The following is a 21,856-nucleotide window of genomic DNA, read 5'->3' on the forward strand; positions in this document are numbered from 1 at the left end:
ACCTAGACCAGAGCACAACGTTCCCGATCCGGAGGCTCTGCTAACGACATCACTTCCGACACTGACAGTCTTCATCGTACGCTCGCGTCCCTGCGAGGCTTGCAGCGCCTGTATGGGAAAGCATCCTATCTCCTCCTTATCCGGAATTCGATCGGGACTCTGTATAATCGTTCCTGTTAGAATCGCTCAAGAGCCAGAGAGTGATATTCCCCTCAGGAAATTCGAGCACAGCTTGAACCCATCGGGGCGTATCCGACAGGATCATTCTCGCCGTTAGGGCTACGGTCTGGCTGACATTTTCCCGTCACATGGAAGTCTGCCCGTCAGGACGGCGGAATTAGCCTCTGAGATCATCACGGGTTGACAAAATTCTGTGCCTATGTATTCTCACATTCCGATTCCCTCGAAGAAATCCATCGACTCCTCTGTTCTCCCATCACCATGGGTGCGAACGCATAAAGCCATTCCTGGAAGCCCGACTTGAACAGCATCCGTGCTTTATCTGGCTTAATCGGCGATGAAGAACCGGTAAAGCGAGGTCATTATCCAAGGAAGAAGGGGATTGAGGGATGCTCCGCGAGAACGGCAAAGTATTGGAAGTCGGCGGGTCACGGCTGTAGCTTGTGTCGTCTGGCAGCGAATTCCGCAACATGGCACGGACCTCTGGATATTCATCAGTGGATAGTGCCTCGCCAGATGAGGTGACTCGAGGGAGAATTACAATCGGACTTCCGCCTGTGATCACTGTCTTTGCCGCTTGGGATTTCCCGGATCGATGCTTCTGAACCCAGAAAACAACTCGAATTGATAAAGCAAGCAATGCATGTACTCATGGCAGCGAATCCGATTGCAGGACAGTGGGACTTTCATTTTGCACAGGGCAACTTGTCTTTGGAAGAAACGGAGTCTGATCGAGAGAGATATGCATTCGAGACGGCCCCGATGACAAGACGCAGAGTTTGAGGAGAGATCTTATTTTTCTTGATTTGTACTTCTCTCGTGTTGCCGCTGCAAGCGTCGACGCGTTTGTCGTTGTTGATGTTGGCGTTGGTCTTCCTTTTTCGCGTTGACTTTATTAAATTTCCGCGTCAGCGAACTGAAGCCTGCCGACGTTCGCCAGCTGGCTCGTAAAAAGTGTCGGCGGCTCGCTGCCTGAGTCCTGTCGCTGTTCTCAATCTTACATAGTACTCGCAGCGGCGGCGGCGTCGTTGGCGTCGGCAGCGGGCACCTCACTCACCCTTGCTCGATTTGCTCTTTGCTCTCAAGTGTCAAAGCCACACACGACTCAACACGACCCACCGCCTCGATTCACCAACCTCTTGACATTTTTAAAATCGAACTCTCTTTCCCAAACCAGGGCCGATTGTTCGGATGACAGACTTTTAGAACTTCCCTCGTCACCTGTGATTCGGTCGACCCTCTCTTCGCCCCGGTCCCCCGAGCTCGTCTCATTGTGAGCGGGCCCATGACGAGCTGCGAGATCATAGGATTCTCCACCTTATGAGGACGAATGCACATGATGAGCAAGACTCCATAATCCCTTCTATTCGGCTCGTATATGACGATTTAGTTGCGATCGTTCGCGGCCATCAGGACGTCCGGTCCACCTGATTCCGCGCCCGTTTCAGCCGAGCTGCGAGAAACTATCATAGGAGATGAACTTCCTCGTTGCGCTGCAAATCGTAGCGGCCGTTGTTGATTACGATGACAATCAATAAACTCGGTCTTATCTTATCGTGCACCTCATACAGAGCCACATGCCACAGGGGTCGGCTGGCAATACATTTGCAGCAGAACCCCTGTAGGGAAATCACTCAATCCCGACGCGAAGCCCGATCGACCCTGCGACCGTTTCCTCTGCAGGCTCATGACCGCGGTTGGGAGTAGCGAGTGACGGTGTGCTATACTTTCCGGAAACGGAACATCGGATGAGGTTACGGGTCACGTTGTGTCCTCGGAAGCCTCCCATCGCCGTGCAGATGTGCATAATACTATCACAGATGCAGATCACAATACTTTGAATCTGGAGCCTATTCTTGCTTTGACGGGCATATGGAATAGGGAGAGATATCGACGAAGCCTCAGCCAAAACCTCCACCCTTCTGCGAACACCAGCTGGAAAGGGACACGTTTCATCCACTATTTAGATCCGAAATTGAGGCCTCCCTCCAGACCGCGTCGACAGATATTCCGGAAGTTTTTTCCTGTGATCCCAGTCAAGAATCCGGCCGGGACCGATTTTCGAAAATAAAAAACAACACATCTGAAACATTGAAGGTTAGGCACAACTCTCACACCATTCCCCGGAAGGATCAGTCTCAGGAGACCGCAATAATGCTCCACCATAAGTCTTCATTATTCTCGGTGTTGTATCAAGTGTGCAGAGGGGCGAACGAGTGAGTCATCGTACAAATGCCCCCGTAGCTTCATCTGTCTATCAAGTAGTCGGTCCATCTGTCTTCTTAGTGATAGCCGTCTTTGCCCCCTCCCCACCTCGGAGGATATTTTCTCTCCCCGATCCTGTCTTGATGTATTTTCATGGTCCCGGCGGCTAGATTTGCAGATAAACGACTCTGAGTACGAGAAGCAATCCGGTTGACTTGACGCAGCTGTTGCGTCACGCACCGGGGCGCAGGAGATGCCTGATGGATGGACAGACGAATCTCGCGAGAGCGAAGTTTTCGACGAGTCGGGAGCTTCAAAATTCCGAGAGACAGGTCGAGATTTGAACCCGAATAGCTCGTGGGGGCAACTCTCCTCATCATGCGAGACTGTGTCAAAATCAGGCAATCTCGGGCAGTTCCTCCGTCCTGCTCCTCCAACAGCAGCTCATTATTGGTAGGATCCAAGAGCGCAACGCTGAGAGGGAAATACAAGGCGGAAAATCTCAGTCCGGGCTCGTCTCCCGCGGTACGATGCTCAGTCGGTTGGACGGCTGACAGTCTACCTATCGTGACATCACCAACTGCAAAAGTATTGCGAGGCTGAATGGAAGCCTCACAGAGCCATCCAACATACAGTCAGCTCGGAGCGTCCTCCTAATTCCTTCCCGACCGCCGCTCCGATGCAAAACAGGTAGAGCACGGAACATGTGAGACGTCCCACCTGGGTTGCTTGAGGACTGGATCCGCGGAGAGAAAATGTCGTTTTAAACTGCTTAAAAATCGGGTCCATCTCCACCGTCGGCTTCCCGGTCGCGTGTTCTCTCACTGTGGTCAGCCCCGAACTTCAGCTCAACGATTGAAGCAAAGAGCCGAAGAGGAGAGCTGTTACGCAAGCCGCGGCTCTCGGTTCAACGGCCGCCCATGCGGAGTCCGCCGGCGAGAGCACTTGCCCGTGCTGCATGGAGATGAGCATAGAAGAGAGTTCTCGGCACGGTGATGACGAGCATCCGACCCACTTGCCAGCACGCGGTGCATACGTTAAGTGATGAGATGATATGCAAGCGAGATATACGTATATACGCAGAATCCTCTTGGAATTCCGCTGTCCACCCTCCTGCGCGTGATCCAGCGAACTCGGCGCAAAAATACGACCTAGCTGTAACACTCTCGACGGATCGCGGATGCTCGGACTTCCAAGGGGGCGAATCACCTAGCCCATCGCTACATGAGCCAACAATCGCGACTGGATCGGTATGAAGATACACGTATACGGCAAACTTGAAATTTTCAGAGAGACGCGAATTTCCCCGGCTCGCTCAGAGTAGGCGGGAGCGGTCAGTTTTACTTTGGTTTCGGTAAAAGAACCCAATCTTATGAGATCCGAGACTTCGAGGTGATCTAGGACGGACGGGTTGTTCCGCGAGTGAGCATCGGCGTCGCTGAACTCGCAGTGAAGTTCGTCGCTCCCGGGGTCGGCGAGGCGGACATGTAGATCTGTATGATAACAACAGCGAACGTCGTCACCGTCCCAACCAAAGTGAATGCTAGTTGAAGATTCATGTTGTGTCCTGATGCTGTCCGTACTCCAAAGTCGACGTCTGAGTTGAGGAGATCCATCTGTAAAGCATTGAGGTTCAAGTCTCGCTCACCAGCGCGGAGCTTGCCGGTTCGGCGAAGCCGACGGTTCCGCGTGCTCCTTCAGACCAATGATTGATAATTCATCAGGAAAGACCTGGAAGAGTAGCAGTTGCGTGCATGGAGTCGATTCGCTGCGACGTGTCAGCATCTGAGTATTGTCACGCTCCTTGAACACGCCGTGACCCGCGTAGCAGAACAACGAAAAGAGGATGAGGTCGAAAACCGATGAGATCACAATGCATTCGATATGGTCGACTTGATTGGGCTGGATGTTCTCCTGAAAACGCCGATGTAGAGCTTGCGTACGAGCAGTCTGAATATTCAACCGCAACGTTCATTCCATGAGATCGATCGCATCGTGATTACTTTGTATTTGGCGTAGAGGAACACTTTCACGCAGGTATGGAAGAACATTAGCGACAGCCACACGAATAGCTGGAGGCCGAATACGTCTGAGAGCTCGTCGAGCGTGTCCAGCAACTCGACATAACGGATCCGCAGGCGGAGGAACATCTCGTCCTTGCGCTTCTCGTCGACCTGAGACCAAACGGAAGCAGTCAAGCAGCGCTCCCAGGATAGGAATTTTGCTTGAAATCTATATTGAATCCCGAATCATTGACCGCCTGCATTGCCGCACGAATATTGATCGAATAGGAGTAGGAATCCACATTAGAAAAATTGGGAGGATCAACTATATGCGTCCGGGAGCAAGATTCCATAGATCATTCTCGATCTCGAGAATTCGGAATCGAATGTTCAAAAATCTCGGTCCGGCATCTCCTCACTAATTTGGATGATGAAGATATGTGATGATAATGGAGGCGCCCACAAATATCGGGGATTCCCTGATTCGAGGGATGCGGGGTTGGCCTCGAGATATCTTCTGCCATGAAGCTACCGACCTGAGCCTGGATAGCTTCCGTCACGTCGTCGTTGATTGCGCAGATGGACCGTTGGACGCATACGCAGGACGAGATGAAAAACGTCGGGAGAACGCATAGAACAGATGACGTAGACAAGATGTACACGAGCTGTCGAGAACAATCATTCTACTGAGTTAGGGACTCGAGTGTTCCGGAGATTTGGAAGTTTCTCCGGGAACGAAGAGCGAGTAGCATCATCCCTTCAATAATGCTCGGGCTTCGTGCATGATATGTGTGCACTGATTCATGCATTCTGAGAACAGTGTTCTAGTCGCCACGCAATCGGCGGATTGACTTGAGCGTTCTGGGAAACCTTTCATCATAGCTGTCTTTGTCCCTCAAGTCAAGCTGTCGCTCGATGTCGCGTTGATGGTCACGAGGAAGCCAGTGTGCGTTGTTTTCTCGTTTATAACAGCCTACAGAGTCGCTTCCAATATCGATCTCTCGGAATGCATCCAAGTGAGGTCGATCGAACCTCGGAAACTTGGCGATGAGATTGTGCATCCCACAGAGATCTGATAATGCCTACTACTCCGTGATCACGAGAAAATGACGCCGTGAGTCCTGGCGACATCGGTTCGTGTATCGAGACTTTCCATCCTCGTACAATACTCTTTCTGAGTGGAGCTCATATTATCAGGAGCGCGCATTTCGGTTCTCCATGACCTGTAATACTCCGACTATCTCTCACTCTCGAGGGTGTGTTCGGAATTTGCCTGCCGCTGGAGCAGTTGAATCAACTCACTTTCGTGGCAGCTCTGAGCGGGAACTCGCTCCGTGATCCTAGAACTGGGACCTCGTCCATGCGACCGAATAGAAGGTAGAGATCTATCCCCACGAGACTGGCGAGGAATGCTAGCACGAAGAAGCACAGGATTCGATTTACCCTGAGGAGTTTATCGTCTACGTGTAGACAGGTCAGAACCTGTCTGAGCTGTTCGAGTTTTTCTTCCTGAAAGCCACAGAGAAGCAAAAAAATCGGACTAGTCAGGATTTCCTAACTGACCCCGGAGTACTGATTCAGGGACTCTCGCGCTCGGCTAACAACAAACCTTTGCCAGACCGGTGAGGTAGGTTATGAGGGCGAATGTAACCCGGAGGCCTATCTGCATCATGAAGAACTTCTCCGCGTGTCGGGGATCGCTTTTCGACTCGGTATCCGAGCCGTTCGGAGCTTGGATTTGAAAGTAGTAGTATCCCGCGAAAGCAATGAGTCCCAGCTGGAGCAGGATGTGCACGGTCTTGAAAACGTAGGCCACGGGCTTGCTCTCCCAGAAGAGGCCCATATAGCGTCCACCATACTCGAGATAACGATAGACGTCCGAGTGTTTTTCTGAACGGAAGATTGTCACGGAGTCCCGTGCCATCTTGAAGTTATCCATGAGACGGAAGGGATCTGTTCGAATCCGAGAAATACGTATTGCGGAGGGGACGCTTCAGAAGAGAACAGGCTCCAAAACGACGCGGATCTGAACATTCGGATGACTCTTCCTGAGAACTCTTCGCAGTGCTCCTCTACAGATCGATCGCGAGAACTCATTCCATTCAGATATGCGTTGCTGCATTCTGAGTCAGTGCGCTGAGATGGGAAAAAATCGACGAACCTGTTTTGAAGTTGGAATCCTTCATGACGAGACGTCTTGCGAACAAATGATCATCTGCAGGACTCGGCCGCCGCCTTCTCTTCTCGAATCGATCTTTGGGAGAGGGATGGATAATATCTGTGAATACGGAGTACAAGCGACAAACACTATTAGCTCGACACTTCGCTAGGGCTCTGAGAAGAATTAGTGCGCGCGACGAGACAGGAGTTCATCTCATTCCGGATCACATCACATCGTGATCCCGACGCTCTTCGATCCGCTTCCGAGATCAGCGCGGTGGAGTTCTGGCACGAGAGTCCGGGCCGTCCAGGGCGGTGGCGAATCATATGCCATAAGCAGAAATTGTCTTTCCGGATATCCTATATTGCCAAGGGAATCAGGGGCCACCCCTCGACGGGCCGAATCAAATCGCCCGAGGCGACGCGCTCCCCGAAACCTTCCTATGACCATCTTTCGCTGCTGTCACGGGACCAGAGGCGACCGTCTGGGTGGGAAATTTCAGAGGGCTCACAAGAGCCTTCGGAAACGGGCGGGATGTGCTCGGAATCGGTGCGGTTCTCGTAGAGAGACTACCCAATCATAGAGGTTTTAAAGCGATTTTTCGTGCCAGCACTCAATTTCATCCGGTCACCCTGCCAGGAGTCCTTACTTCGATTCATCCGCGGATTCGGATTTGTTGGAAGGCCAACATCTTTCATAGACTCTAACGACTCTGAGCAGCCGAACAACCGCCAAGTCGAATCCCCGGGTCTGCTCGCTGCGATCATTCTCCAGCTTCGGTTCGGCTTCTTCGTCAGAGGACCTCTCCTCGAGCTGTCTGCAATTTCCAGGAGGTCGTCTTGTCTTAATCGTAATTCATGGCATGGACTATCCTGGTGCAAATAGGGAAGGGAGCCTAGAGCCACTACTATTCGACTAGATACCACTGATGAACCTCGTACAGTGATCCGAGCGATCAGAGCAGCTTCAGCAATGCTTCTCCGAAGCCGACGACGAATTCCGACATCATGTAGCATCAAAGGCAGCCAGGCTGCCGCCCGCAAGCACCGGAAAATCCGATGCGTCCGCTCGCATCACTGCCCAACCTGGGTCCCGGGATAAGAACCGAACTCCGAGGCGAAATACTGAGTACCTGTTCTCTATAATCTAGTCCGGTGAATTATGATCGAATATTCTGTACACATACAATTGATGGGTGCTTCGATGTGCGCTCTTCAGGGAGCCAACGAGCTGCTCGAAATTCTGCCCAAACATTCGCCATAATCGAGCGTGAGAAAAACTCAGTCAAGCCTGTGGAGATACGCCTTAACAAGCATTTCACGATGAATGTCTAACAGGCGTGCAGGATCAGCTCGGTCGTGAAGATTATGGTCGTCGACAGTCTTTATAAATACTCTCTCGATGGAATCGCTCAGTGATGCTTCCGATGTTACCAGAATGAGGGTCTTTACAGTTGCTCTGGCGATTGGAAGCTTCACACCTTTGATGGGTCAGCTCTTCTACGGGGCTCTACCGCAAGGTATATCTCGACATTGCATCCATCAACGACCCTTTTCGATAAGTTCTCTATTTCTCAATATTTTGTATAACCGGTATATCCAATCGCTGCGGTTTCATCACAGCGATGTTTAGGGAAAGCGCTGCTTCAGATCGAGAAGCTCTGTCAAGAGGCGCCAGACTGAGCGCATCATTTTTTGATACCCTGCCGACCAATCGCTTTCAGCATCCTTCCCCGGCATAGACTCCGCTGGACTCCCGTACTTCGGGGGTCAAGCCACCTTCCACTCGAACCCAAAGTACTTCGGAGCATCCCAGATACCCTTGTCGTACTACCAGAACTTTCAACCCAGCATCAAGAACTACCAAGCGCTACCGCCTGCGAAGATGTTCGCCACGCAATTAGCAAGCCAAGCGTCGAGTTCCATCGCCGAGGCAGCAAAGCCATCGCGTATTCCGATTAAATCACCGTCGAGCACCGACAAGTTACCCGACGTCGCCGATCAGGAGAGTGGCACAAGCGCTGCTACCCAGCCGCCCAAACCATCCGAAGCATCACAAAGTCCGAAGCCTCAGTCACCGGAAGTTAGTTCCTCGGCTGCGACGATTGGACTGCAGGAAGTTCTAGAGATTCCGTCGATGCAGGACGCGGTCCAGGAAAGTCTCGCGCAGTCCGCGCCTGGAGCAGGCTTCGCTATGGATGTCGTGTCTCAACCAGGCCTCGACCAGCCCGCTCCGTCGCAGCCATCGCCGCCAGAGGCATCCGGGGTGAACAACGTGAAGTTCGGGGACGTGGAACACACCTGCAAAGAAGTTAAAATTTGTATGCCCATAGATGCGAAGAGCTGTTGGCCGACAGATCAACAAGCGATGCGGACCTTCGTATTCAATCAAACCGGAGCAACGTTTGAGTCGCCGACACCACCCGTGCCGCCTCAGACCGAGTTGAGGAAGAGGAGGAAACTGAAGAAGGTTGTCTTCACAATGCCGACCACCCCTCAACCAGATGGAATAGCGACTCCGCCAGCAATTTCCAAGAGAAAATCCGCGGTTCCGGTCACTTTGGCTCCGTACAAGCTATATGAGTTGGCGGACCCGAAGAAAAAAGTCATGTTCGAGCCAGGGAAGGTTGCAGCTCCAACAACGGCCCCCAGTGCTGTGATAGATAACGCGGTTTAAGAGCTCGTCCTGATCCTCATCACATCGTTCCATATTGGGGAAGCGCATGATGACATTCGTGTTTGGCGCATCATATTTTGTGTGTTGACAATTAGGTTTTATTCGGCCTGAACAATGACGTGTGTTCTCTGAAGATCTTGGGTTTTCTCTCTCCGTGTCGTATGATTCAGCGATGATCTCATTGAGACGGGGAAAAAATAGCCCCACATGCCGTATGATTGCGACTCAGGGAACGATCCACCAAAGGCATGATCTATCTGAAGAGCGGGAATCTCCAATCTCAACCTAGCATAGGTACGTCTTTTTACGAGCCGGGAGACTATGGCGTCGAACGTCGTCAAGGCAACGAGCCGCCAAAACATCAATTCTCGGAATCAGTCCACACGGCTTCCTGAAGCTACAGTCAGGAACTCAGCCGGCATTTTCGCCGTCTACATCATAATGACCATCCTCACAATCGGTCCCGTGAATTCGGGAAAATCGAGTCTGATAAAACGTCTCGAGGAAGTGAGTGCACCCGAGTATCGGCGAATGCCCCACACCTTCGCCACCACCGGACTCAACATATCCGACCTGCGTCTAAGCACTTCTGCGAGCCGCAAGGGCACAATGGTAACAGTCAGAGAACTCGGAGGCGTTATGTACAATTTATGGACGAAGCATGCAGTCGATAAAGACATCGATGCAATCATATTTGTCATTGACGGGTCGAATCGAGAGTTTTTCCCAACGGCACATGTGGGTCTGTACGACATCCTCACCTGTGGTTCTACTGCGCCTCTGCTGATCGTATTCAATAAAGCGGATCTGTGTTCCGACAATGACATCGAACGCTACCGACAAGCATTGGGTGTGGACCGATTGAAGGAATTCGCACATCAGGAAATCAGCGTTGTCAAGACCAGCGTCAAAACAATTTTTGGTGTCGATAAAATGAACGCATGGATTTCAGACCGAGTAACCGAAGCGGAAAAGCGACGGGAAGTTCTCCACGCACAGAATACGGCTTCATGATTCGGGAAGCTTGACTTCATTGATCGATTCTCGCGACCGTTGATGGATCTGACACGCCTAGAGCTTCATTCCGGAGTCCAATCCAAATACCCGGTGAACTAATGCTCCTGGACGTTGGGACCTGATGACAGATTCTTCGAGAACGAGTGCATTTCGCTGGCAACTGTTGATGGCAGGGCGAAACTTCTCGATGGAGTGAATTGTCTGTGATTTTCGCTTTGCCATATCGACTGCCCGGGAATCAGTTCATTTGCCCACGCTGCCCTCGTCCATTCAGATCGGGGGGTCCGGCGACTTGTTGCCTGCGATCAGTCAGTCTCAGGGTAGGGAGGAGGGGTCTCGGAGCCCCTCCAAGAGCTTGCGATAGACAACTTGACTCGAGTAGGATGAGGCTTGATGAAATAAAACTTACCAAAATACCTTGAGGAATAAAAAATGATCAGGAGAAATGATTTTTATTATTTTCGGAACAATGCATAGCTTTCTGATGATGAGTTCCCTCTCGTGGCCACTGCTCGGACAAGGACCTCCAATAAGCCCTTTCCGAACTCGACTCGATCGTCCGAATCATTGAAATGGGAGATTGATATGAAAATTGACTCTGTTCGACTTGCTGTGGCCGACGAAATTCCGCACAAGGTGAGGTGGGCACAGCAGCCTGCTATCCTCATAACACCCGATTGACTCTGAGAGGCACGGTTGAGCGGTAATGATCCCGAGTATCAGTCAGAGCAGGCTGGCTCATTGGAGCCTTCACGATGATTTTCCCGTTGTGGCGCATTTCAGCTGCCACCTTGTCCACATCGACACCTTCGGGCACTCGAACAACTCGACGAACTTCTCGGAGGGCGTACGCATTGCCGTCGTCGGACTTTTCCTCCCGCCGAGCTTTGACTTCGATGTCTCTTCCGCGCACATTCACCTGTAAATCTTCTGGTTTGAAGGAATTGCCAGCTCCGGTCGGTATGTGGTATTCGAGAGCGTTGTCCGTCCGGTTCTCCACTACACGGGGAACGAAATCGTCGGAGTCGTGGAACAGCGTGTCGAAGACACGCCGTCGCCGCAGAGGATCGAACACAGACACGGCGGTCTTCTCGAAGGGCATCAGGGAACTTCGATTCCTTGCGAAATCGTCCTCGATGCGCCTCATGTGTTCTTCAAACCAATCGAAAAGTCTGTCCCGTTGAGGGAAGCGTTCCATGGGAACAAGACTTCGATCAAAACCGAAATCATCGAAATTGGAGATGCGCATTTCGGACATTCGGCCGTGTTCTTAGTCGAAAAATAAATCGGAACCTCCGGGGAGCGGGAATATATTTATACGCCGAGAGGGCGACGCTCCTCGCTGAGTGGAAAGATCGAGAAACAACCTTTTATGGGATGCAAAGATTTCTTCCGTTGCACTTTCGATCGCTCGATGATGGTACAGATACACGTTAAAGTTGTCGTTCGGGTATTGCTCGGGACCGAATAGTGTCTAGGGACGCCCGCGTGGGCGGCTCGCTTAGTCATGCGATTTCTGTCCAGAAAATTCGATGCGCATGTGATGCACGCCACTCTTCGCAGCACTGGATTCTCCAATTAGAGCGGTCCCTCAGCGGATGCTCGCACGCGCGAGAGTTCCCTGCTCTTATGAGCAGCTTCTTCTTCGTGCTCTTCCAATATTTGGAGCGAGTCTTCCGACGACTTTCGCTAATTTCTAGTCTAAGGACATTTTCCGTGATCGCAGGCGCTCCACTGGAGCTAGAACAGCGGGATTAGGAACATCAGAACGCTCCGGAACTTTCTCGAAGGAAGATGCCGAATTCTAGAAAAGTACAATGATCGTTCCGGAGCTCCAAACACGTAGGAGAAACATCTCTCGCCGAGTAGAAGCATGATGTGGCTTACATCAGTCGAGCAGTACACATACCTTTTTTTCGGAGGCAGCACCGAGAAAGCCGATATCGACGACCACAGTCCGGGTCTCTCCGGATCTGGTCGAATGAAGGAACTTTCTGATGTACGGAAAAAGCGAAGGTGCATCGTTTTTATTTTTCTCTTCCCATGGATCTTCATCATTTCCGAACGACTTCACGGACTCCTACACCGTGAATTTATAAGTTCTGTATCTCTGTATCTTTTTTTGACTCAATCGAAATCGCTCTCCGCTCCGGTATGATCCTTCCCTCCCTCAATTCATACAAGTTGGAACAGAGCCTTGTGGTCCCTTACGAGGGACGCTAAGCGTTGGGAGCATTCAACGATGCAGTCGCTGCACATCCGTGGAGATCGATGGCCTCCAGGCTCTCTCCTGTTCGTGGTCTCGAATCCTACCTCCAGCCTCTTATGAAACCGTATATATCTCTGTTGAACGTCTAGCGATCTGCAGCGAAAAGCTCATGCCTTCCATCGAGTATTCTAACTTCATCGATTCTGTGCAACGCGAGCGTCAAGACGCGGTTCCTGACAGCGATCCGTGAGGCATTCCGAGGTGGGCGGGCTCAGAAACCCCTTCCGATTTGGAGCAATTTTGAATCGGGCTCGGACACAGCGAACGAGCATGGGACCCCCACTCGACCCAACAATAACGGTGGTCCATTATCTGACACCGGGAAACAAACGACAAAGATGCACCTCTGGGCTGGACCCATGGCGTTTTCGGGGGAAATTTCGAGCATCGTTCGCAGCTCCTTGCACGTGGTAAGCTCCACTGATTCGGTCGGTTCGGCGGAGTGAGCCATTGTCTGGACTCTGGCGCGAATCCTTTGCGCAGAGCAATGTTATGTCGCGGACTCGAAGCTCAAGATGCATCGAACGAATCTCACACCGCAAACACAGTCTCACGTCAGAAACTTGCAATCACACACATCATATCTACATCAGATGCCGGATGTCAAGATGCCATCCAATTCGGCTGATGTAGTGGGAATTCATCAGAGGAAAAACTCCGAATACGACAACCAAGATAAGATATCACAACCTCCAATCGCGCAATAGCTGAGCGCGAGCAATACGTGCTCCTTATCACTCTAGAAATGCTCGTCCATCTCGTCACTTCCGGGCGTCCTCGATTAAAAAAAAGCTCTTTCGATCGGTATCGACCCGCTTCCGTAGACGCGCACGTGTATAGAGCCTACACGGCAGCCTGGCTGAGCTGGCTGGTGGCCGCGGCCAAGCTGAGTGAGGAGGTCTGCGGCGCTCCAACTTTCACTCCCGTCAGTTGATGCATCATGGTAGTGGTCTTCGTTATGATGTCAATGACTTCACCTAGAGAACAGAGAATTCCTCTCAAGTCGTCCTTATTTCTCATCCAATCAATTCATGACCCTGATTAATTCATGAGAGCGAATAGTGCAGAGAATCTGTGTCAGGATCTCACTCACCAGTGAGTTTTGAGGCTCCGATATCCCCTTTGTTGCCTGACACCATGACCACTCTATTCACTTGGGATATGGGAGCGGCGACTTCGGCAGCGACCTTGGGCAAGGTATCGAGCATCATCTCTAAAACTGCCGCGTCTTTATACTCACGGAAAGCGTCGGCTCTCTTGACGAGTTGCTCTGCCTCGGCTTTGGCTCTCACGTCGATAGCGTAGGCCTCAGCCAGACCTTTCAGCCTTTAGATAAGAGCGGAAATTATCGGCAAAATCGGCGGGAATCGACTAGGCAATTCGGAGGCGTTTTACATTCGTTCCGATCTCGCGATCGCTTACCTTATGGCTTCTGCTTCGGCTTCAGCTTCGAGGACGACTCGGTTCTTGTTTGCTTCGGCTATTTTTTCCAGTCGGTACTTTTCGGCTTCTGCGGGTCTCCTCACCGTGGCTTCGAGTTCTCTTTCCTTCCTCAGAATCTCCTGCTCTTGAACCTGAATGGCCTGAGTCCTCTCGACCACTTTGACCTGCATTTGTTCTTCCTTGATCCGCTGCCTCGTCTTAGCGGCCTGCAGTGTGTATGAGAGCTCGGCGTCGGCCTTCCTGGTGTGCACTTCTTGATCGTAGGTCGCTTTCTTAAGTTCAAAGTCGCGCTTCGACTTCGCTACTTCTATTTGATTCACGAACTTTGCGGCCAAGCGTTCCTCTTCGGCTAGAGCCTCCTTTATGCGTGCATCCCTGCAATCAATAACGCCTTGTGAGTAATTTGCCAATAAGGAGGGAACCTTCGAGAATATCGCGACTGATCCTCCACCTACCTCCTCGCTTCTGCCTCCCCCATCCGAGCATCTCTCTTAACCTGCGCTGTTCGAGCCATGCCGAGTGCTTTCAGATAACCGCCTTCGTCCGCTATATCCTTGATGGTATACGACACGACGGTGATACCCATGTTTACCAGATCCGACGATGCCACTTCGAAGACCTCGAGAGATACAGCTTTTGCTTATTTGGGAAGATCGAGGAGGGAATCAAATTTTTCGTTGTTTGAGTTCGTGCGGATCGCTTCCTCACCTGCTTCGAGAATTTTTTGCGGTCCTTGTAGATCTCTTCGACGGTCATTGTGCCCATTATAGCTCGCTGATGTCCTTCCAGGGTCTCTCGCGCTATAGACATGATTTCATCGTCGGTTTTGCCGAGGAATTGTTCGCAAGCAGCTCTGAGCATCTCAACATTCTGACCCTGAACAGAATTCAAGGATTTAGGAGAAGGGACAGAAATCTCCAGCCTCCAAAGTCTCCACAATATTTTTCGACAGAATTCGGAATGTCCTTGGGTGAGAGCTTACTTGTATCTTGACCTGCGCGATGCCCGTCACCGATATGGGCACTCCTTGCTGCGTATAAACTCTCTGCGAGTCGATCGAGAGCGTCATCGTATTCAGTGAAATACGCTGAACTCTCTGAATCAGGGGCCACACGAATACTCGTCCTCCAGGGATCATCGAGGGTTGGGAGTGACAGCATCCTGAGGGACAGGGTGAATTTTTTTTTATCATCATGCTATGAGAGAAAATCGGAATGCGCTTCGTTGTGATTCCTCTGCCGGACCGGTAAGAACCGCCCTCATTCTGCAAGCCGCGCGGTCTAAGCCTTCAGAAGCTTAGAGCGGAGGTTTTCGAAAAGCGAATTCTCCGCAACCTCCTCCCGCTCAATGAAGATCGATAATGTCTATTTCTCATCTGGACACTTTGTTCAACTGACCTGAAACGACGAGAGCGGTATTCGGTCCGCAAACTACGAATCCACAAGACATACTGATTGCGCGCTCAGATATCTTGAACAGCTCGGGGGTAAAGAACCGGTCCGTCCGCTATCAGAGCTCGGGAAAGATTCAAATTTTAGACCGATGCCGCTTAGCCAGCACTTTCCAAAGAAGAACCCCAAGCCGGCGGCACTTGTCGACTACGAACGTGCGTTCCGTTGACATGGGAGGTTCCTCCGCTCTTCGTTTCCCCCAAGCCCATCGAGAGCTTACGAAGTGAGAAAGGGAAACGAGCAGGAGGCGGCGATCTCATATAGTGTCACAGTATTAGGACTCGAAGATGAAACTTCCGCAAATCTCCATCCGAGAGCTGGTTCTTGTAGTGACCCGATTGAGATACGGTCGATCGATGAACCCCGTTGAGCTACTCGAATCGCCCGGAAATTCAAATCGGATCGCAATTACGGGCGATTCCGAGGCAGAATCATCAGCACGAGCGACGGCGAATGGACATCTGTATGATTGGATCAAGAAAAAGGTTGCTTTGGCTCCGGGTAGATCAAACCACCATGATTGGTCTCGACCGAGATCATCATCACCATCACAGTAAAAATGCATGTGGAGACGAAATGGAAACTAATTGATTGCGGAATCTACAGCGTGACTACACGTCAAGAGACGTGACTCAAAAGGAATATTTCGTGACCCGTCTCCCCATAAGCAGCTTGGAGCGTCCTCCCCGCGGCCAACTTCAGGACGCTTCCCGGGAACTAGACGACGGGTGTTCGAACCCTTCTATCCGCCGTTCTTTCTGACAGGAGGTCGGACTCGATGTTGACTCGATTCGACTCTTCCTCTCACTGGTCCGTACTCCCGCTCTATGCATGAATACGGATTCCCGATCTTCAAGCAGGGTCAAGCTTACGAGATTCACGTATGGCAGCCGTCTGTCGCCTTCGAGAGTCCTTCTTGGAGCTAGGAACCGAGGATGCTGACTTTCTCTCCCACCGAACGCCCGTTCAGATTTCGCAAGGCATGACCGAACTCTGGCGAGCATCGAGGCGTGAGCTCAATGTCGATGTATGACGGTGGCGGTGCGGGGAGACGAGGGGGAAAATAAGATATGCGTGTAACATATGTGAATATGGACAGCATCTGTCCATCAGCTCGCTCGGGGATTCTGATGCAATGGGTCGCATCGAGGAGATTCCATCCTTTCGCTGTCAGCGACGACCACGTCTGGCCGCGATTTCTGTGAACCCCCATCTAAAATCGCTTTTGGTCCAAACTAGACACGGAATCGATTAGCTACGAGCTGAATCCTCCTCCCAGTCTCGAGGAGGCTTCAGCGATGTTAAAAAGGGCTGCGGTCTAAGACGAACGATGGTCCGTGACTGTTTTGGAATCCGGTCTACGAGAGGGGGCCCTGTGATTGAGAAGTAGCCGCTAAACCAGTGTACCGCAACCGGGGGGTCGCGACCCCAAAGGGGGTCGCGAGACTCCTCCAGGGGGGTCGCCGCCGCACTTTGTCTCGCGCTTACAAACATTGAACCCGATCCCGAGTCGCTTCTTCGTGATAAGCAACAACAAACCTAACATTAGAGATGCAAGTATTGTACAAAGAACCCCCAAAAAATAACATAAACGAAAGATATATTGTGATAAAAAAGTCGTTTCGCTGGCGACGTCGAGCCTCGATCCACGATGTTCTATCTCCTCACGCGGATACGCTTCGCTGATACGGATCCCGGTGAGGCATGCCTGAGTTCTACAAGAGACGTTCGATATCGATGCCTGATATCGCTGGCGGGCCGTCCGCACGTTGCTTTTCACTGAACGAGGGATCATGGGGCTGGGTAGGATCCCAGACCCGGCCTGAGACTCCCGCAGCTATTTTCCACGATCCCTCATCAGCTCCAAAAGCGAGGCGTCATGTGTACAGTAATGCCGTTCTTGACATTATCCTCAATCTCAGTCTCACATCAGGATCTCAGGCGGGGAGGGGGCGGAGGATCGATTCCGCATAAAGGAATTGAACGTTTCGCGGCTTCGCCCGCTTCCAGCCCACCCGACTTAAGTAGGCCCGACGATTGGAACGGTGGACTCCAGATAAACCGAGATGACGCTTCTAGCCACCATCCCGTCTCGACCCTGGAACTTCGAGCTTTCGAGCAATCGGGAAGCGTCGTTCATGATTTCTGGGTGACATTGAACTCGATGCATTCCGGGTCAGCTCTCTGACAAAGCGTGAACGAGTAGCTTCCGGAAAATTCCTTCACCTCGTGATAATTCTCACACCCATCCTTCGGATTCACCCAGCCCCCCTCTAGCCCCTTCAGAAAAACACTCGTGGATATATTTCCCGAGTCACTGCTCCAAACGATATGCTAAAGTCGTAAAAAAATTCGGCTGTGGAATCGATCAGCCGTGGCCAGCCTCGAAAGCTCAACTCTAATAGAACCTGGGAGCCGAGACAGAGGATAGATCAATAACGATTGTTCCGCAGAACGTCCTCTTCCGCTGGCTCTTCGCCATTAATGATGCTCTTGGTCGAGCGACGATCTACCATGATTTACGACAAGACATTTAGCGCTATATCGCAAGGAGGCCACTTAGCGCGGAGAACGTACGGACGAGCATCATTAGTTCGTTATTTCCGCGCTCGGTCGCGAGAAAGATTGCGAGCATTGCATCGCTGCCGACTACCTGCAACTCGGCCTGGCTCACTACTTCTTCGAGTAGCATGTAGCGAATCGTTGCGAGATCGAAACGGGTATCGACGGGATAACGGCCCGGGGCGACGCCGGAATTGCCAGCTGCGTCTTTTAATTTTGACTCCTTCGGCGCGGAATCCCTTCACTGGCCCTCAGAACATCTGCTGGAGTGTCCTTGGGACCACTAGTAGCTAAAGGCCAGGCTGCACGCAGCGGTTCCTATCCCTCCCTCCTGGAGAGACTTTCCCGATCCTGCTGCCGACTCCCTTTCCGCCGCAGGTGAGCGCAACAAGGTCCCCGGGCCCGGGCCTTGCTTCTGCCGCTGCTGCTGCTCCTCCTCCTCGTCGTAGACTGATTCCCTTCCCTCCCTCGCAACTTACGAAGTGCTTCTCAGTTCCACGGAGTACCGCAAAACCCATCTCTCTCGACCGACTCCTCGTAGCTTCGTCGAGTTCAGAGCTTGCGTTGGCCCGAAGTCCAGGGATACCCCTGATGAGGATGTTTGCGATAGCAGCGACTCTCGCTGAATCAGTGCAATATAGATGAATGCTCTGTGTTATGGGTCGGAACTTCACGCAAACCACTCTCCCCCATTGACTATCCTTGCTCTCGTGGAGCCCGAACGCGATTCTTCATAATGGTAGGTTGACTCTACTGATATTGCAAATTGGTGTCAGGGTCCGAGACTATGCGACGACCTGTTGCTCCTTCGTTATCGGCCCGGGAGCTCTCCGTTCACCATGGGCTTCCCGCAAGAGCTCGTGGATATCTTCCATCACTCGAGAGGGCTGACAAGGCTGAGAGTGTTGGGGACGAATATTCCGTGCCGAGACGCTGTGCATCGAGTTCCTCGATATCTTGGCCACCATTTTCCGGATGCCGCCGATCTCGCATTTGCAGGCTAGAAAGAGGGTGTTCTGGCGGCTTTCTTCCGACCTCGAACTAAGCCAATGGAGCGACAGCAACCCCTTGTGGATCAGAGTTCGATCGAGGATATCGAGAACTAATCTGAGTGGCTTCCACACAACACTAGAATTCTTTGAGATCAGAGTCCAATCTAGAATTGCTTCTGTATGAGCGAGGTGATCAGGGGATCGGAGAGGATCCGGAATCGATGTCCTCCTGAGCTCATGATAATGCCATCCCCCCCCCTTATTCCCCCCAGAGGGGGCGTCATTGCGCCCCCCCCCCGCTGGTGATTAGGATAGAGTTCTTGATTGTCTCTGCAGGGTCACGGCATTGAAGCGAGGGTGTGATTGCGGCTCTTAAGATTCGAGGTTATTGAGTGACATGGCGTGCTTGAGCGCAATTCTGTCTCTTCGTCATTTCAGTGGAATCCAGGGTCTGGGATCACGAGAAACCTCAAGACGGCCTAGTTTCGTGAATCTGTTGAGATTCCGGGTGCAGCGCTCGGTTCTCTGTGTCTTCTGCTCTCATGGGATTTCGTATGGAATAGGAGAGTCCGATCCGTTGAGCTGAGAATTATTCCTTTGAGTCCAGTCGAATGCTAATGAGATAGGGAGAGAATGAAAAGAGCGAGATCGCCTATTTTGCGGCGCAGTTTTCGAACTGCGGAGCATCCCTCGCCATCGGACCAGGGGGACTCCAGATGATTCGAAGGAAAAAATTAAAGTTAATTTCGCGAGCGGGGGCTCCAGGGCCTGCAAGAGAACGAATACATCCGATTGAGTCGAACGATGCTGTCGCGAATTTGCATAATTTCGCTATTCGTGTGACAACATGTTGAAAAGTCACCAACGGAATCGAACAGTTGGATGGTTTCTGGCAGCCATTAGAGGCTCACGCCTCATTCCCTTCGGATGAAGACTGACAGACAGCGCGACTCTTGTGACAATCAAATAAATCCCTTTTCTATTCATCCGATTTCCAGAGCAATCCCGAGAACTACGGGCTGCCGGACGACCAAGTTGCGGAGTTCAAGGAAGCGTTTTCGCTTTTCGATAAGGATTGCGATGGAATGATCACTGCGGCCGAGCTTGGCGTCGTCATGAGATCGCTCGGACAACGACCTACCGACCAGGAATTGAAGAAGATGGTTACCATGGTCGACCAGGACGGCAACGGTACTGTGACTTTAGCCGATGAGACGAGGGGTATCCTGTAGAATTCCGCCAGGGCGTATGCAAGTGGTCGAGACTGGAGCACTCGATCGAGCTCTTATCAGATGAGAGTCATCCTAATTCGAAATGTCCCGATCGATGGATCTGTTATGAATTCTCTGGGGGGCTCCTGGTCGCGGACGAGACATTAAACAAGCCTGACGGTAAAAGAGAATCCTCAGGAATTCCGAGATTATCCACCCAGCAAGCCCGGAACACTTCAATGCAATCACTCATTCAATCAATAGATCTCGAGAGTTGCTGCAGGATCGATCGTGCGCCACGGCAGCACCGATGCGAAAATTCGAATTCTTATCTGATCGAGAACGCGTTTCTTTACAGGCACGATCGAGTTCAACGAGTTTCTGATGATGATGTCTCGCAAGATGAAAGAAGCAGATTCGGAAGAAGAGCTGCGCGAAGCGTTCCGAGTTTTCGATCGGGACGGTGACGGATACATTTCGCGGGATGAACTCAGCCTTGTGATGAACAATCTCGGGGAAAAGCTCTCTGAAGAAGACGTCGAAGAAATGATTCGAGAGGCCGACCTGGACGGCGATGGCAAGATCAACTACCAAGAGTTTGTGTTCATTGTCACCTCCGCCAAGTAGGCATCGACGTCGAGGAACAGAGAGCAAGACTGAATTACGCACCACAATGTCCCACCGAGAAGGGGGGAAGCTTTCGTCATCATCTCAGGCACTCGCACTGTCCAAAACACGGTCACGCATCGCACTGAGCGAGAGCACACTAATATCTCCACTTATTATTGGTGGTCGACCACCACCTGATCATGGAATGCACGTCCATTCGGTGAGCATCCTCGACACTTCTGCACCTCTTAATGCAATGCACCCCCATGGATTGGGATCAAAGTTCACAGCTCAAGCAAACTGAATGGTAAACTCCTGGGGAGCTGTGTCGTCGTGTCGTTCGATTTTTTACCCGTCCTCAGCGGACTCCGTCGAAGAAGACAACATTCTTCGGATAAGCTCGATGACAGTTCTAGATATTGGGTCGACAGAAGACAGGAAATGAATGGATCGATCGAGAATCGGGTTATACGGGAACAATCAATATCGGGAGCCGTCCACGGGGACGACGACTGAAGTCTCCCGGCGAGAATAGGTACGCGCTGGACCGTTTTCACGTGCGCTCCGTGGGCTTCCACGAGGTCCGGCTGAGAATAAAATTCCTGGAAACTCGTTCATCACTGACTCGCGTATACGGGAATCCGAGATAGCGAAGAGGTTAAAGGATGCGAAAACTTCCCTTTCTTCTATCGAAACTTATCTGAATTCCAAGAAACAGCGATTTTCCGGTCCGGGAAAATGCAGACTGGCTTGCACTTTCAGCAGCAGAGACGTGCGAATAGAGAGGGGGTATACAGGAGCTCTCGGGCAACAATGTGCCGTCTATTCAATCCCAGTCCCTAACTTGATCGAGTGTTCCTTGTTCCGAGAGCAGCTGCTCTATCCTGGCGCGTACATTTTGTCGCAGTTTGGTATGGGGAATATCAAGATTAAGGGGTATCGGAACAAACTTTGAGCTGGTGGAGCATGAGTCTTCCGAACTCATAGTATTTTTCTCTTCGGAGGAAAACATACCTGTCTTACCGTGGCCTCATTCGACGCCGATGGGCGAGGAATACGAGTTCTTCGCGAGGCCCA

At 51.6% G+C, this 21,856-nt stretch overlaps 5 protein-coding genes across 5 annotated transcripts; 2 read left to right on the top strand and 3 right to left on the bottom strand.

Annotated features, from left to right (window-relative positions):
- Nucleotides 1-3,782: 3,782 nt before the first annotated feature.
- LOC114828467 (uncharacterized) lies at nt 3,783-6,327 on the bottom strand. The gene is made up of 6 exons (XM_029112731.1): nt 5,998-6,327; nt 5,691-5,897; nt 4,925-5,053; nt 4,389-4,559; nt 4,117-4,299; nt 3,783-4,001 (listed from the first exon to the last, which is right to left on the bottom strand). Exons 1-6 carry the CDS (start codon nt 6,325-6,327, stop codon nt 3,783-3,785), a joined length of 1,239 nt encoding a protein of 412 aa, XP_028968564.1.
- Nucleotides 6,328-9,666: 3,339 nt separating this feature from the next.
- LOC100906898 (ADP-ribosylation factor-like protein 8d) lies at nt 9,667-10,239 on the top strand. The gene has a single exon (XM_018641204.2). It carries the CDS (start codon nt 9,667-9,669, stop codon nt 10,237-10,239), a length of 573 nt encoding a protein of 190 aa, XP_018496720.2.
- A 452-nt stretch (nt 10,240-10,691) lies between these two features.
- On the bottom strand, nt 10,692-11,524 carry LOC108864867 (heat shock protein Hsp-16.2-like). The gene has a single exon (XM_018641235.1). The coding sequence runs from the start codon at nt 11,498-11,500 to the stop codon at nt 10,907-10,909; it is 594 nt and encodes a 197-aa protein (XP_018496751.1). The 5' UTR covers nt 11,501-11,524; the 3' UTR covers nt 10,692-10,906.
- A 1,474-nt stretch (nt 11,525-12,998) lies between these two features.
- Nucleotides 12,999-20,797, top strand: LOC100907046 (calmodulin-A-like). The gene is made up of 4 exons (XM_018641205.1): nt 12,999-13,065; nt 13,219-13,262; nt 19,970-20,150; nt 20,529-20,797. Exons 1-4 carry the CDS (start codon nt 12,999-13,001, stop codon nt 20,795-20,797), a joined length of 561 nt encoding a protein of 186 aa, XP_018496721.1.
- LOC100901135 (flotillin-1) lies at nt 13,233-15,582 on the bottom strand. Its single transcript, XM_003747887.2, has 7 exons — nt 15,352-15,582; nt 14,937-15,115; nt 14,663-14,830; nt 14,410-14,573; nt 13,934-14,329; nt 13,605-13,837; nt 13,233-13,488 (listed from the first exon to the last, which is right to left on the bottom strand). The coding sequence occupies exons 1-7, from the start codon at nt 15,401-15,403 to the stop codon at nt 13,355-13,357; spliced, it is 1,326 nt and encodes a 441-aa protein (XP_003747935.1). The 5' UTR covers nt 15,404-15,582; the 3' UTR covers nt 13,233-13,354.
- Nucleotides 20,798-21,856: the final 1,059 nt, after the last annotated feature.

This window comes from Galendromus occidentalis, unplaced genomic scaffold (genome assembly GCF_000255335.2).
Source record: "Galendromus occidentalis unplaced genomic scaffold, Mocc_1.1 scf7180000077526, whole genome shotgun sequence".
NCBI lineage: Eukaryota > Metazoa > Arthropoda > Arachnida > Mesostigmata > Phytoseiidae > Galendromus > Galendromus occidentalis.

Coding starts and splice junctions, on each gene's coding strand:
- LOC100906898 (XM_018641204.2), top strand. CDS start 9,667: ATGACCATCCTCACAATCGGTCCCGTGAATTCGGGAAAATCGAGTCTG.
- LOC100907046 (XM_018641205.1), top strand. CDS start 12,999: ATGTTATGTCGCGGACTCGAAGCTCAAGATGCATCGAACGAATCTCAC. Junction 13,066..13,218: donor CACCGCAAACACAGTCTCAC/GTCAGAAACTTG, acceptor ATCGCGCAATAG/CTGAGCGCGAGCAATACGTG. Junction 20,151..20,528: donor GGTCGACCAGGACGGCAACG/GTACTGTGACTT, acceptor GTTTCTTTACAG/GCACGATCGAGTTCAACGAG.
- LOC100901135 (XM_003747887.2), bottom strand. CDS start 15,403: ATGTCTTGTGGATTCGTAGTTTGCGGACCGAATACCGCTCTCGTCGTT. Junction 14,574..14,662: donor GCAAAAAATTCTCGAAGCAG/GTGAGGAAGCGA, acceptor GTATCTCTCGAG/GTCTTCGAAGTGGCATCGTC. Junction 13,838..13,933: donor GCCGAAGCAGAAGCCATAAG/GTAAGCGATCGC, acceptor TCTTATCTAAAG/GCTGAAAGGTCTGGCTGAGG.
- LOC108864867 (XM_018641235.1), bottom strand. CDS start 11,500: ATGTCCGAAATGCGCATCTCCAATTTCGATGATTTCGGTTTTGATCGA.
- LOC114828467 (XM_029112731.1), bottom strand. CDS start 6,327: ATGGATAACTTCAAGATGGCACGGGACTCCGTGACAATCTTCCGTTCA. Junction 4,560..4,924: donor CGGAAGCTATCCAGGCTCAG/GTCGGTAGCTTC, acceptor GTTTGGTCTCAG/GTCGACGAGAAGCGCAAGGA. Junction 4,002..4,116: donor CGCAACTGCTACTCTTCCAG/GTCTTTCCTGAT, acceptor AATGCTTTACAG/ATGGATCTCCTCAACTCAGA.